At 52.6% G+C, this 15,716-nt stretch overlaps 1 protein-coding gene across 1 annotated transcript in view; it reads left to right on the forward strand.

Annotated features, from left to right (window-relative positions):
* CRHR1 (corticotropin releasing hormone receptor 1) overlaps positions 1-15,105 on the forward strand; it is a 28,107-nt gene extending 13,002 nt beyond the window's left edge. The window contains exons 3-13 of the mRNA XM_075116913.1: positions 4,789-4,908; positions 6,120-6,205; positions 7,289-7,395; positions 7,798-7,918; positions 8,188-8,341; positions 8,617-8,677; positions 9,563-9,635; positions 10,800-10,885; positions 12,680-12,815; positions 13,013-13,054; positions 14,301-15,105. Of these exons, the coding sequence (XP_074973014.1) occupies positions 4,789-4,908; positions 6,120-6,205; positions 7,289-7,395; positions 7,798-7,918; positions 8,188-8,341; positions 8,617-8,677; positions 9,563-9,635; positions 10,800-10,885; positions 12,680-12,815; positions 13,013-13,054; positions 14,301-14,441 (1,127 nt within the window). The 3' untranslated portion in view covers positions 14,442-15,105. The remainder of the gene's footprint in view (positions 1-4,788; positions 4,909-6,119; positions 6,206-7,288; positions 7,396-7,797; positions 7,919-8,187; positions 8,342-8,616; positions 8,678-9,562; positions 9,636-10,799; positions 10,886-12,679; positions 12,816-13,012; positions 13,055-14,300) is intronic.
* The last annotated feature ends 611 nt before the right edge of the window (positions 15,106-15,716 follow it).

A 15,716-nucleotide genomic window follows, 5' to 3' on the forward strand; every position in this document is an offset into this window, starting at 1 on the left:
GGATGCAGTAAAATCGTTGCCAGCTACTCTGTTCAGTTGTAGCCGAACTAGAAGTCTCTGCTAGGAAAGCTCTGCCAGCGGGGGATTATGCTGCTTTGCTCACCCACCAGCAAAGCGCAGCCAATACCAGGGAATAAACCACTTGCTGATACCCTTGGTAATAACACAACTCCAACCACTCTACGGGTCATATCAGGAGAACAAGATATGCCCCAAACCTACCCCAGTATATTACATATTCAATAAATATATATGCTCCACCAAAGCTGGACATGGGTCAGTCTTAAGTGACAACATTGAGCGGATGCATCAAATACCAGTGGCAGAAGCTAGGTTTGATGCCTCCTATTTATTCTTCTCTAGAGTAGCCACAAAGACCCAAGGGGACAGTCAGTGATGGTGAACAGCAATAAACTGAAAATTCATTACAGAGACACTTTGCTTAATTAGCCTGTGTTATTTTACGGTGAGGATCATGGAACCTGAATGCTTCGGAGGCTTGCTGGGGATTTTTTAAGGACTGGACTCTTACAAAGATAAAAGGAAACACCCACTGAAAGCCGTGCTGAAAGTAGGGTGTGAGCAAGGATCTAAGTATTTTGAAACAACCACAGTTAATCCCAGCTATATTGAATACCCAACCCTGACTCTGAGGGAAGGCAAGCAGCTCCACCACCCCAATTTCAACCCCATGTTAACATAAATTGTCCCCCAGTGCCATTTCCCTCAGTGCCTCAAGGAGTTACTCAAGCATTTAACGCCTGAGTGTCTCGGGAGCTGGGATCCAGCGACCCCTCCTTGGAACATCAGCACCTTGAAATAAGAGCATCCCCCAAAAGACCCTTGCTTTGGGGCAATAAGGGGTGAAATGACTCCTTCTGCTCCACCAGTATGGTGAGTGCGGTGGAGCTGCCCAGGAGGGACAATCAACCTTTTGTGTGCTGGCCGCAGCGAGTGTATCTTTGTTAGACATGGAGACGAAGCCCTGATTGCCCAATGCAACTGCTGCAGCAGGGACGCCCTCAAGGAGCCAGAGGCTTCAGCCTGCCCAAGAGGCAGCAGCAGCAATGCAGTCACTGAGGACATCAGGGGTGGACAGAGATCATTGTGGTTAAATAAGAGCTCAGGACAGGTAGAAATATGAGCTAACAACTTTCAGTTGTTACTCAGCCTCCTGAGACACCTTAGATAAATAACCTCATCACTCCCAACCACGGGAACAAGCCTGTGATTCAGATTTCCATCATCTGTCCTGGCCCCTTTGCATCGCACAAGAGGAGAGAGGTTTTGAGCAGCCGTAGTGTTGCTGAGGGCACAGCAGCAAGCTAGGATGTATAGCTTTGCCCAGTGCGAGATGAGGAGGTGCTTACCAGCACGGTTATATCAGCACAACCTTTGCTTTAGTTCTCTTCATACCACCCGAGCACTGGTTTGATGGTACAATAACTCTTCAGACCTCTTGGCATCAGCTCAAGACGCACTGTGGCCACACGTCCGGTGGTGCTGGCCCAGGATAAACACACTCCATCCTCTTTAAATTTGCTCAAAATCTTCTGGCAGATTAGCTGGGACTGGAGATCTTTACCCTGCCAGGCTTCACACGGCTGCGTGGCTTTAGCTTGGAGCCCTCTCAGGGGCCCCTGCAAGTGGTGGAAGCAGGCTGGAGAAGGATGTTTTATACAGAGAGGAGAGACATTGCTATAGTTATCCTGAGGTAGTTATTGTGATGTAGTTGTCTCAGTGTAAGTCCCTGGACAAGCACCTTTTTTCTTCAGAAGAAAGGATGCTTTATATTGCTCCAAAGCAGCACAATCCGAAGGAAATAGGGTGAGAAGGGATTTGAGTGACTTCCCCCGTGCCAGATTCCCCATCTCAAAGCAGGAAGGGCTCCTTCCAACCCCAAATGCCATGTTTCTTTGTGGGAGGGAGCCAAGTCAGGGACATTGGATGCAGGTAGGAAATTCATTGACCTTTCTTGCTGTAAAGCTGCAAAGACCAAAACTGTCTGTGCAGCCAATGGTGCTGAGGAAGCTGGAGCAGACATCTGCAGGACCTGGGAGAATAATCCCACTGCAAATACGGATGGGCCGCAAAGCAGATAAGAAAGCATTTATCACTGATACATGTAATTTCCATGCTAAACAGTACTCTAAATGCTGGGAGCTCTGTGCCACTGGGGAGCAGCTGGAGCAGACAGTCGTTCTGGGCAAATGGGGTGTCACAGACCTCACGGCACTCTTTGACTTCGCTGTTTTACTTAACCCTTCCCCAGCAGGAGATTTTTTTCCTCCCTATATGCTGGAGAGAGCAAAAAGAGCAGCATCTGCTTTCTGCAGCTTTTCTTCATTAGGCATTTCTCAGTGTGAGCCTGGGAAAAATATTAGAGCCACTCACTAGAATAAAAAATGGTGGGACAGACCACAAAACACTGCCTACAGCAGTGCTGGGGTGAAGCCTGTTGTGGGCAGGGTGAAGTCCCAGGAGCCTCCTACAGCCTGGCTGAGCCTGACCTCCACTCACCCGACCACAGCCCCCAAGCCCGAATGTCACCCCACACCACAACCGCGACCCACGGGACGAGGAAGGGGCTGAGCTCCTGGTGATGCTGCTCCACCTTCACCCCGTATCCCCGCCACGGTGGGACTGCAAGACCCATCCACTCAGCTTGTCATCTGGTGGGTATCCGCAGTGCTTTAATAAGAGGGACAGGCAGCATTAAATCAAGTGCCTTGGAGAAATGTGGAAATATTAAATCCAAACTTGAGCTGACATATGACAGAACGATGCCACCTTTGTCTGGCCACATCATTTCCATGAATCTATCTTGGTTTTGGTTATTAACGGCATCGCTGTGGTTTTGTTTTACTGATGCAGAGTACCATCGCTGCCGCTCTCTTGCTCTGCTGACTTTTAATTACTGAGTCTTCCTGCTTGTCCTCCCTGAGCAGTCGGTGCCTGTGCCCCAGCACAGCCCCTGGGATGCAGGAGGGAAAGTGAGGTGTGAAGGGGTATGGAGAAAATGGAGTTTGTGCTCAGCCCCACCAGTCACAGGGAGGGTTTTCCATGACTGCGTGAGCTGCTCTGGGCATTAGCACCGTGCAAGCCCCGTTCTTCCGTGCTGACTTAATCCAAGTGAAGCTTTTCCTAGTCCAGATATTCAAGCAGCTTCTCACCTGGGTGGAGTCCCAGGCGGCTGACAGGGAGAGTACTTGCAATTTAACTTTGTCTTCGGTTGAAGCAATTACCAGTTGTCTTTTCCCTTCCTGGATGAGTATTATCGTAAAATTTTTAACAGGGACTTCATTTTCTGTGACCCTCCATTTCTCTGTCAAATTTGGGTCAAAACAACTAAGGAGCTAAACAAATGCTAATGGATGCTGATAAGCACAGACACACTGCACCTGATTAAATGCACCTTGTTTCCTAAGATATACAGGCTCAAAACAGTTAACTTAAAGGGAAGGTTGCCGCAGCAACCATACACATTAGCAAAGCTAAAAGCAAAGGTCATCATTAAAATTAATTTCTCCCTACAAGCTATGGAAGGCAGGAGGTATCGCTCACCATGCTCTGATGCTTCCCCAGCTCATAGGCTTGGAAGTGTTTTCCCTTGCAAAAATGTTTGACGAAACCCCTCCTTTTCTTTGCAGTGAAAATTTGCTCTGAGGACATCGCAAGAAACTAAGGAGACAATTTTTCAGATAATCAATGAAAACGAATATCCCCCCATTAAAACCTTCATCATATTAATGATACAGTATCTTTCTTTTTTGTTCAGTCACTGTTTAGCCAGCTCTATCCATAGGAAGTTTCAGAAAAGGCGTTCAAATAACAACCATCGAGTCCAGGTGGAGAGGAAATGCTGTGTTCTTGCACCCAGAGAGCTGTGGATCAGGGCGCTTTGCCTTAGGAAATGGCAATGCCTTCCTCTGGGCCAGCAGCACAAACATCTCTGGTACCCAGGAGAGGTTTGCACTGAACTCTGCCCCTTCCAGGGCCTGCTGCCCATCCATCTGCTGCCTGTCAAGGACAGTATTATATGGATATCACAGCCGTTGTGCTTCCTACCTCACTTTGAAATGCAGCTAGGACATATTTAGCTACAGTACATGTTGTTCTAAATATACACAAATTATACATTAAAAAGCCTGCAATCTGGCCTACCTAATGCCTACGTTAGCACACTTGTGTAGCTGGGAAAAGCACACAAGTCCTGCTTGAAATCTGAAATAGCAGCAGCAGGCTTGGAGTTTTCTTCCCAGGAAAGGCTGGAAGAGACCAACAGGAACAACTAGGAAGGAGATCTTGCAGCCAGGTGTGAGAGGGTTGGAGGGGCTCTGAGGAGTGTCCCACAAGCACCAGGCTGGAGTCACCACTGGGAAAGAGAAAATCTGGCTTATTCGTGGCTGTTGCAGGGCTGGATGCCAAAGTCATGGTTGAAGAAAGGAGTAGGGCTGGAAGACCAGAGCCAGGGAACCGCCAGCTGACTTGGGAAGGCAGGTCAGAAAACCAGGTTTGTGTCAGAACAGGGCTTAACCCAGGTGCTCAGACAGGACCAGGGCAACAGTCATGGCCAGGATGGATCAATCAGCCCTTGGGGAGTCTTGGCACAGACCCCATTTTGCTTCTGCCTTGAGGCTTTTCGAGGGGTTGAGCTTGCAGAGGCCCATCAGCTCAGCCAGGACTGCAGCTCCAGTTCTCCAGGCAAACCTTGACCCTTCAACAGCCTGGAGATGGCCCACAGTGGCCCACAGACCTCCACTAACCCTCTACCCTTTTTCCCTGCAGGTCCCCAGTGCAACGCCTCCGTAGACCTGATCGGCACGTGTTGGCCCCGTAGTGCGGTGGGACTGCTGGTAGCTCGCCCCTGCCCCGAATATTTCTATGGCGTACGGTACAACACCACAAGTAAGATGAGCAGCACTGGTGGTGACATGGGGAACGAGGGATGGGGGAGTTCATAGAGCCAAGTGCATCAGGGGCTGTGGGGGCATGAGTGACAATACATCTCAGAGCTTGTTGGGGGGCTCTGTGGGACCCATCAACCAGGAAAGAAAAAACACCCTCACACCCCAGCTTTCAGGGAGGGGGTTTTCATAGCAGCAGTTTTATAAGCAGGTCCTCCTGGAAGCACCCCTGTGAAGGGGGAAGAGGGCTGATGTCCCCATCTTGGGGACGGGAGAAGAGGAGTGAGCCTGCCCTGCTGTTGGAGGTGGAGGTCTGCAACCCCCAGCTGAACAAGGATGGGGGAACCTTGCAGCTCATCCCCTCCCAGCACGGGTGACTGCGTTGTCACTGCCAATGAGGTGCTGGGAGCAGGGGTTGAAACGAAGGCACTTGAAAAGTGCCCAAAGCCATTCCTAGCACACAGTTGAGTTTCCAGCCACCCAAGTGCTCCTTTTGACAAAAGAAACATCTTGCTTCCCACAGAAAACATCCATTTTTCTATCCTGCATGTTTTTGCAGCAGTAGATCACATGCATACGGCTCCTGCTTTGCAGTGCCTCTCATGCTGTTGCAGGAGTCCCTTTACATTAATCCATACTTCTGCCTGCCTCAGAGACATTCCCATCCCTGTCCCATCCTATTGCCGTGATGAGGCTCATGGTCTCTCCTGTTAATAGCAGAAGCCCAGCATCACCCCAGTGCTGGCATCCCCACTGCTGACGCTAATCGGAGGCTGCTCTGGGGCTGTCGTGGCCATTCCTTCCCAATTAGCCTTGCTGCTTGCCGTCCTTCCTGGGAGATGAAAAAAGCTCCTAATGCAGGTAGAGAAGTGAAGACTTCATGCTACCATTGCTGCAGGATGGCACGGGATCAAGCAAACAGCGCAGAGGAGGGGACAAGTCAAACTCGTGCAGCTCCCACTGCATCTCGGTGGTGGGAGGGGTTGGGGTCCCCCAGCGCGGAGGGGCAGAGCTGGTACAGACCCAAAGCCCTTGAGTGGGTCTGAAATGTTCTGGGGATTTTGGTCCCGCAATTGCAACCAAGGCAGCATCTGAGCTGGCTCCAAAGCAAAAGATGCCACTGGCTTGATGCCAGCAACTCCCCCTGCATTAGTGACGATCATCAGGTCAATCTTTGTGCCCATCCCCTTTGATGTGCACCTTCTCTTTCAGATAATGGCTACAGGGAGTGCCTCGCTAACGGGAGCTGGGCAGCACGGGTCAACTATTCCCAGTGCCAGGAGATCCTCAGCGAAGAGGTAGGACCTTGGTAGCTGCTCAGCCAGGCTCTTGGCAGGAGGGTGAGGGCGAGACAATGGAGTTTCGAAGGGCAACAGCACCCAGGTCAGGAATGGCCAAGAGAGCTGCGGGCTGGGCATGCAGCAGCATCCCAGATACAAGGTTGTATGCAGCATATATGACCCCCTTCTTGATTTGCATTTTCATTCCCTGCCAAAAATAAAGCCATGCCTGTTTGCTTCCCTGCTAAAAATCCAAGAGGACTTTCAGTGTGAGGTCTCCTGGCAGATCAGCATACCCTCTAGACCTACCACCCTCCTCTAGCTCCCTCTTGACACAAGCACTCAGTGCAAACCCTGTCCCTCCCCACTGGCAATGAAATAAAGGGGGTGCTTAGGAAGTAGAAAGGGATAAAAAAAAAGGGGACCAAGAATTACAAGCCTCTGAGTAGGTCAAGCCACTCCTCAGAGCAGAGAACAGATATGGTCTGTTCATTTGCAGTTGATAACCACCGCTGGTATTTAAGATGCTGATATCTCTTGCCAGGAATGGTTTTCTCACTCAGTTAATTGCTAATTCACAGGTTGGATGAGTGCCTAACAGCAGGAGCAATCAATTAATTTAATTATCACTCACACCTCCCGGAGATCCCCTGCTCCCTCTGCCCAAATTCATCCCAGCCTCTGAGCTACCCTGAGGGCAAAGGGGAATGAACTGAGACATCAGATGGCACCTTGCCAGTGAGCTCGGCTGAATTACAGCAGGATTTCCCCAGAAAACGGGTCGGGGATGTCCCAGTGCTGAGCAGGGGTGATATAGGGACAGCAACCATGAGCTGCCCTGGCACGGGTAGGATGTGAAATGCTTGAGCCATTTGTAGGGCCAGCTTGATGCCTCCTCTGTCCACACGAGCCCCATCCGGCCAGCCGTGTCCCCTCCCAGCCCCATCTCCACTGTCCTGCACCAGGTGGGCTCCAGTTGCTTTCTGAAAAAGAGCCCAAAATTTGCAGTGCAGCTCTCAGAGGTGATGTGCTTGAGGAGGCGGGTTTGTGGTGGTACCTGGGGCTGCTGCTGACCCCCTCCCCATCTGCCCCCCCCACCAGAAGAAGAGCAAGCTGCACTACCACATTGCCGTCATCATCAACTACCTGGGGCACTGTGTCTCGCTGGGGGCCCTCCTCGTGGCTTTCGTCCTCTTCATGCGCCTGCGGTGAGTGACCTGACCCACTGCTGTGCTCCTGCTGTGGGAATGAGCCCAGGGAGGCCAACCCACAGCCCTCAGGCTCGGGATGTACCCAGCCCCTGTGTTCTGCCATATCCTCCCCCACAGCCATTGCTCTGCAGTCTGTGAGGATCATGCCTATCTCATGGTTATTTTCCTCATGAAGCTTTTTTAAAGCACTGGGTTATGGAGGCAGAGGGTCTTCCTCAGTGCCTTCCACCTCCTGGCCTTGGACCTGCCCACCTTCCCCAGGGCACGGCCCCAGCAGCTCACCCTTGGGGTCCCAACAAAGACATTCAGCTCCACAAACAGTCCTGTCGCCCAGCCCACACATGGCTGGTCCTCAGGCACCCGCCACACTCTGATGGTCCCTTGTCCCCTCTTCTCTAGGAGCATCCGGTGCCTGAGGAACATCATCCACTGGAACCTCATCACAGCCTTCATCCTACGCAATGCCACGTGGTTCGTGGTGCAGCTCACGATGAACCCAGAGGTGCACGAGAGCAACGTGGTAGGTGCAGGTCTGCCAGGCAGCTGGCCTGAGCCCAGCCCCGAGCAGCTGGGGTGTGAGGGGAGCCTGAGGGTCCTAGACATGAGGCCCCAAAAGCAGCTTGAGAGCCCAAATAGGGCTGCCTGGTGGTTGGTGGACAGCCTAGGCTTATGAGAAATGTGGATTCAATTGCTCTGCTGGAGTCTGCATTGCTCTGTGCACCAGTTTCACTACTGTAACCCAGAACTCTGCTCTTCACCCTCCGTGTCTCCTCCTGAACCCCTTGGCAGGTCTGGTGCCGCTTGGTCACTGCCGCCTACAATTACTTCCACGTCACCAACTTCTTCTGGATGTTTGGCGAGGGCTGCTACCTGCACACGGCCATTGTGCTCACCTACTCCACCGACAAGCTCCGCAAATGGATGTTTATCTGCATCGGCTGGTGTAAGTACGGGATTTCCCCTTCACCCCCCAGGTACCCAGGGTTTTAGTGATGGGTGATGCCCACCTCCATCCTCTGCTCCTGCTCTTCTGTGGAGGTAGCTGCAAATAGCGCTATCTATCCAAATAGCTGCAAAAAGGCTGCCAAGAGCAGGAGGAGGGGATTTGCATGGCCATATCATCTCTCCCAGTGGTTTGCCCTGTGTGAGGAAATCCCTGTTACAGCATTATTTTGTGTCACCGTTGTACCCCCGACTCATCTGTGTGTCCATCTGCAGGTATCCCTTTTCCCATCATCGTCGCCTGGGCCATCGGGAAGCTGTACTACGACAACGAGAAGTGAGCCTGATTGCTCTCATTCCCTATCTCCTTTCTATCCCAATTCCCTGGAGATCAGTTGTGCCAGGGGCTGTGGCAGGCACAGATCCTGTCTGGCAGGGCTGACACGAGGCAGGGTACACGGAAAGGTTGGGAGGAAAAAAAAAGATAATAGTCTTCCATCCTTTCTTTTATCCCACCTTTAGGCTTTCTGCCACACGAGCCCTGCCTGCTGCTGCAGTTTTCTCTTCAAAGGGCAAATGAGATTTTTTTTAAGGGGGAAAAGGTGAGATTAAGCCAGAGCTCCTGCAATGTGTTTGCTAAAGCGAGCTGGGATTTAATCTACCAGCAAAGATATACCCTGCCACCATCTGAGCCATTTTCACAGACACTTGCTAATCGAGGATTTAACAGGCACCTGAGAGTTCATCATGCGGACCAGGAAGTTAAAAGGACCCTGGTTAGATGAATGGCAGCTTGTCTTGTTTTTCTGTGCCAGTTTTGCCCCCCGACTTCAGCAGCCCTGTGCTACACACACAGACACAGCACTGATTTAACAAAACCCAGCGAGGTGCTCCCAGGACACCGATACACCTGTGTGAGCTCCCACAGGGTTTGCTGGGGACAGAAGCAACCCAGGCCTGTCTGCATGTGAGGTTGTCCCTGCTCATCCTACAATAACCAGTTCCCACATCCATACAGGGCCCCCAGAAGCCCCTATGCACCTCCATATACCAGATTCCCAGGGAAGCTGTTCCTTGGCGGCTACAGGAGCTGTAGTGCTTTCACCCTAGGGACAGTAACCTACAGAGATTGTGCAAGGACAGGAGTAAACCCAGGTCACTCACGCTGCAGGCTTGTCCCCGACACCAGATGTCCCTGACACTGTTTGTCCTTGCCTTGCAGGTGCTGGTTTGGGAAGCGAGCAGGAGTTTATACCGACTACATATACCAAGGCCCCATGATCCTGGTGCTTCTGGTAAGGGCAAAGTGACCTTGCTTGCTAAATATAGGGTCCTTCTTGCCTGCGCGTGGGATAAGGCTGTTCCTGAACAGGGTGTCACCCCCTCCTTCGGCATGGCCCTGCTGCAGCTGGCTGTGCTGCCCCACAGCAGCAATGCCGCTCACGCTGCAAGCCCGATTCTCTGGACCCAAGCTGCACCTTGAACATATTTGGGCACCTAACCCACAATGAGAAATAGTGTGTATGGATCCTGCTGGCTTGGGATGGGTTAGGAAGGGAGCCTGGAGACCTCACTCTGATGGGGATGCTCCCATCGGCAGACTCCCACAAGCGTCAGTAAGTCCCTCCATCCCTGCCCTGGCACTATTTAGGTGCAGGTAGGTGTTTGCCAAGCATTCACAGCAGCCTGAGGACCTCAGCCCCATTCCCTGATCCACATCACATTGCTCCTGGCTCTTGGCTGAGCAGTGATGCTTGAACCAGGGGTCATATGGACCATAATTTGCTGGGGCTTTGCCCTTTTGGGAAGGGGCGAAGAGGTGCAGAGGTGGCAAGTCACAAGCAGCAGTGCCAGGGTCCAGCTGTGTTTGTAGGGGGAAAACTGTGCTCAAGATCCCACAGCTTTTCCTCCCTCCTTGCCCAATACTGAGAAAACCGGGGGGAGCACTAATTACTGGTGCCAACCAGCCTCGCTGAATAATTGAGCCTGCTTCTCATCTCCCAGCCCATCAGGTAGCCAGGCCACTTCTAATCTGTGTCAATTGTGCTCAGGTCCCAGTGCTGCCTTTCCGCGCCCTCATTAGCCATTCGGCAGCTGGGAGAGCAGCCAAGCAGCACCTTGCTGCGATGGCAGCCACTCTCCCAAAATCCCTTTGGCCACTTTATATTCCTTCTCCCCTCCAATTTCTTCACCTTCAGCCCTTTCTCTTATGCTTGCCCATCCTCACCAATCTCCTGGTGTGCCCTGCTGCCCTGTGCCCTTGAACAAACCTCTAAATCTTATTGCTAAAGTGCTTTAAGAATGGTAAATGTAGTTGTCCTGTCCAGTGCGTGGAAGGCAATAACTAGGTTCAAGGGGAAGCATTCCCATTTCCCCTGGCACAGCCCATTGCCTTTGCTGAGGAAATGGAAGGAAACACGGGGGGAGCAGACACTAACCAGGTGCCCTCTTCCTCCCAGATCAACTTCATCTTTCTGTTCAACATCGTCCGAATCCTCATGACAAAGCTTCGAGCTTCAACCACGTCAGAGACGATCCAGTACAGGTAAAGGTGTGAGCGACCCTGCAGAAAACAGAGCTAGCAATTGCATTAGCATGGTTAGGGGGGATAGGAACAGCCCCATCAGCCAAACATCAGGGGGATACGAGCATGGAGAGATGTCTAAGAGCACCCTAAATGATTTTTGGAGACATGTGGCCATTGCATCTGGGGTTGTGGAAAAACCCTGGCCAGTGAGAGCTTTGCAGTGGAGAACACGGATGGCTGGATCTGCCTTTGAAGGGAGCCACTGGGAGCTGAGTCTCTTTGCAAAAGCCTGTTCTGGTGGAACCTAATCAGCTCACCGGCCTTGGAGCTGCAAATCCTGGCACGGAGGTGAGAATTAAATCGCCACTTGGCAGAAAAGCAAAGGGCAAGGAAGGAGTAATGAATCGATGCCACCCCAAACACCTGCCTGTGAAGCCACAAGGAGAAGGCAGTGCTCTCAGCAGCACACGGCAGGAAGACTTAACCTTTCCCTGCTGTGGGATATTTTGCAGACAACTTGGGAGGTGCATGGTCAGAGCAGCCCCCCAAAGTACCCGGAACAGGAGAAGACACCTTGGTCCTTATCAATGGTCTTTATCATTTTCTGGGCAGGAATCAGGGAATCTCACTGTGTGCTAGGTCAAGAGAAGCAGGTTTGGGGTGGAGGGTGAATTGTTTTAGCTGAGAATGGAAAAATTCAGATGCTGTCATTGGGAAATGTCAGCTTTTCTCATTGCAGGGTACTGAGCTGGGATGAATGATTCAGCTTGGGGGGAGAAAAGATGAAGGTTATTGGGGTAGGCTGGTTGGCCTCAGTCAGCAAATTCAAGAGACTTTTGGTCTTCCAGTATTCTCCTGATCTTGACAGGGAAGGTTTTTCACCTTTGGGCAGAAGAACACTTTCATTTGCCAGAAACATTTTGTGGGGCAGGAGCACTTGGAGAGTTTGGTAGGTTATAAACTGCACAGTCCTGCTTAAACCAGGCAAGGGACAGCCCTGGAGGGCTCCTGCTCACCTTAGACAATGGCTTTCAGTAAAAAGCTGATGGATCCCCTCTACCATGGCTGCTCCCCTGAGGAAGCTACGCTGGTGCATGTGCTGTCCCATGGTTTGCCAGCCTGAAGATGGTCATGCCTTCAGTTATTTCCAGCTCCTCCGTGCCATCTGCCAGTTTGTGTCAGTGGCTGTGGCCCTCCTCCAGGTCAGCGAGGCAGCGCAGGTCCCAGGCCCCATCCCTCACCAGCCCAGGCCTGCCAGGGATGACTTTTCCTGATTTCAGCTAATGTTGGAATCTGTCCATTAACAGGATTTTTAAGCAAAAAGTGTTGACTTGGCATCGTTCTTGTCCCCTAATCCAAATGGATGAGATGCCAGGCCCCAATCCTTTCTCTTGTATCAGCACTATTACTTTTCACAAACTGCACTTGTAATCTCATCAAGAAAAGATAACAAATTAATTAGCTGGGATAGGTTTTTCATAAACCCATATTGAAGGGTGTGAATTATTTTCCCCTCCTTAATTCTTTTTTAATCAAGCCTTAGATCAGCCAAGCAATCATTTCATGACAGCTCAAGGTCAGGCCTCTACCATCCACTGCCCTTTCCTGGGTAGAGAAACCATAGAAGGCACCCAGTGCTCCAACCAGCCCAGTCACTTGGGGATCTCACTGGAAAACAGCTCAACTCTGCTCCGTCCTCCCCCTGTCACCAGTTTGCCTGGATCCAGCCGTGCTGTTACTGGGAGTGGGGTGGGGAGAGTCCTCGTGCCCAGGGCTGCACTGCAGCCGCTCAGGTCCATGTTTTCTCGCCAGGAAAGCAGTCAAGGCCACGCTGGTGCTGCTGCCCTTGCTGGGAATCACCTACATGCTGTTCTTCGTCAACCCGGGGGAGGATGAGATCTCCAGGATTGTCTTCATCTACTTCAACTCCTTTCTGGAGTCCTTCCAGGTATGGTCCTTAGCACTAGTTTCCATCCCAGTCCCCCACCAGTGGATGTGGAGGAGCCCATCCTGGCTGATGCCTCACCCTCTTTCGCCCCCTCCCAAAACCAAACATCCCCAAACCCCCAGGTTGCTCCAAAGCTCCTGAGCCTGGGAGCTGCTGGCTATAGCTCCGCAGTGACTCCGCTGTTTGTCTCCTTCCAGGGCTTCTTTGTCTCTGTTTTCTACTGCTTCCTGAACAGCGAGGTGAGCACTGGGGGCTGGGGGTGCTCTGGGGGGTCTACACCCTTCCTTGCAAGCAGACGCAAACTCAGCCTGAGGCTCTGCCCCTGCACAGTGCTTGGAGGGTGCTGGCACCCAATTCCCCAGCTGAAGGCGCTTGCTGGTCGGAGTTGGTGCTTTACCCCCAGCTCCAGGCACATCTGGACTCACAGGTTGTGCCCGGATGGGAATAGTTACTGTTGGTGTCCTTTGCAGGAGGAAAATCCACCACCGAGAGCAGATGCTCTGGGAGTACACCCATGTGATTTGGTGCAGCAGAAAAGCCAAGGGTCCCCCCATCCCTGGGAAATCCTTCCCTGGGGTGATCCCCATACACATGTGGGTACCTGGCACGCAGACGAGGGCACCTCCTGGGCTCTGACCCAAAACACAGACAGCAGAACGCAAAGGGTGTGAGAGTAGAGGCCGATCCTAGGGCTGACCATGTGCGCAGCTCTTTCTTCTGCCTCCTCCCAAATGCTCTTGCACCTTTGCTGGCTCAGGACAGTTTGCCCCAGACAAATTTGCTTTGTTACCAAATCATATATAATTGAAGCAGAATGAAAAGGGACTGGATCAGGGCTAGCTGGTGACCCAGGAGCATATCACACCATGCAATTCGTGGTCCTTCATCTCTCGATCCCAGCTTGGCTGGCTGGGAATTTCAGCGTTCACCCAACCTCACCGTTTCAGCTGCCTGTGTCCAGTGTCCACCTCCCACAGCCATTCCGCTCTGCAGTCGATGAAAAGGCATCTCTTCACTATTTGCCTGCTGCACAAAGCAGTTGGGCTGTTGTAGGGTGGAATTAATGTTGAAGAAATGGCACTAGCATGAACCAGACAAGCCATAAAACCTCCCAAAAGTCACTCGCACCTCTCCCAGCCCCTTGCAGCATCCAATGCAGTATGTAAGATGCTGGCTTTCCTGCAGAGCCACAGCTCAGATTTATTTCTCCCTTTTGTTTCCGTTTTGTGCTCAGAGGCACCAGCAGCCAGGTTCATCTCTCTTCACAGCTACCAGGGCTGTGTTTCACCAGCATTGCATCAAACAAGGGTGGGTACCTTGGGAGGTGACAGGGACTCCAGGACCCTCCCTGCCCCCAGGGAGCTGAGCAGGGTTTCAGTAGCGTTTTTGGCTGAAAGACTGAGGATGAGGATGGCCGGTGCCTCTGAACACCCTTGGACAGCTGCGTGGTGACTAAATGTCCACTCCTCTGTCTTGTACCCCCAGGTCCGATCAGCTGTACGGAAGCGGTGGCACCGATGGCAGGACAAGCACTCCATCCGAGCCCGCGTGGCTCGGGCCATGTCCATCCCCACCTCCCCGACCCGCGTCAGCTTCCACAGCATCAAGCAGTCCACGACTGTCTGAGCCGGGAGCGAGCTGCCGTACGGGATGGGGGAGCTGGTGTCCCTGCTGCGTGGGACCCCTGACATGGCACAGCACAGGAGCCAGATCCTGCCTGCACCCACCAGTCTTGCAGAGGGCGTACAAACTCACTGCAGCTATAGGAAACCCTACAGAAGCTCCTGTCCCATTTGCTGGGGCAGATCTGTAGGCTAGGACAGCTGAGATGCTGCTTTGTATCTCCCAGGCAGCGGTGTGACCTGCTGGGGTGGCAGAAGGAGCCAGAGGAGCCCAGAGAGGTTGCAGCAGCCTCCCTGCCTGCCTCCATCCTAGGCACGATGCCCTGTGTCCCATTGCTGTCTCTCTCGAGTTTGCCACTGTTTTGAGGTGACAGGACATTGCTGGGATGGCTTATGGGGCTAAGCCTTGGGAAGCTGGGTGAGCTTTCCAATAAGTGCATGCTGGGGTGCTGCTGGGGTGGGGGAAGCCCTCTGGCTTGATGGGGGATGGATGGAGAGTCCTGGACTTGTGGCAGACAATGCTATACGTGGCTGTTTTTGTACCACTGGGGTTATCTGAGCCCTTCCCCAGCCCCTTGCTAGGTGCCTGGGATGGCCTGTAACTGCTGCTTGGTCTGACCAGGTCATTTCTCATCTTGACACTGAGAATGTGAGGCAGAGAAATGGGGTGGGAGGGGGAGGGAAACCATGCAGGGGATGGGGATGGGTCCCAGGAGCTCTGAACAGCCACATGGAAGGGGCTTGGTCTGAAGGGAAGCATGAGGTTTAGTTAATCCTGTGGCCTGGCCTATCCTAGATGACTCTACAGCTCTTTGCAAAGCCCTTAGGGCTCAGGCTGACTCCGTGGCCCTGCCTGGGGGATGGGAAGGTGAGGGACCACTGCAGTGAAGTGGTGACTGAGCTCCCTGAAGGCAGCTACTGTGGGGACATGCCATGGCTTTGCTTCCCCTCCTCCCTGCCCTGCTTTTACCCGTGCAGGCGGGCTCAGTGCCAAAGCTTCTCCTTGTTCTTACGCAGGGGATGGGGTCAAATCATTCCCGCACTGGGGTTAAGTGCCTTGGAGGAGCGGCAGCCTCCCTCTCCATGCTGGGGACCTCAGCTCATCTCCTGTGCAGCTGCCAAGTCCCTGATCCACCCACGATGCCCTGTTTCATGTGGTCACCTAAAGCAGCTGAGCAGAGGGGTCCATGCAAGGTGGAGGGTTTTACCCTGACCACATCAGAGCCACGTTTTCCCTGCCCCATAAGAGGTGTGGGGATGCTCAGGCAGGGAGAGGATG

The sequence above is a fragment of the Phalacrocorax aristotelis genome, chromosome 23 (genome assembly GCF_949628215.1).
Source record: "Phalacrocorax aristotelis chromosome 23, bGulAri2.1, whole genome shotgun sequence".
Classification (NCBI taxonomy): domain Eukaryota; kingdom Metazoa; phylum Chordata; class Aves; order Suliformes; family Phalacrocoracidae; genus Phalacrocorax; species Phalacrocorax aristotelis.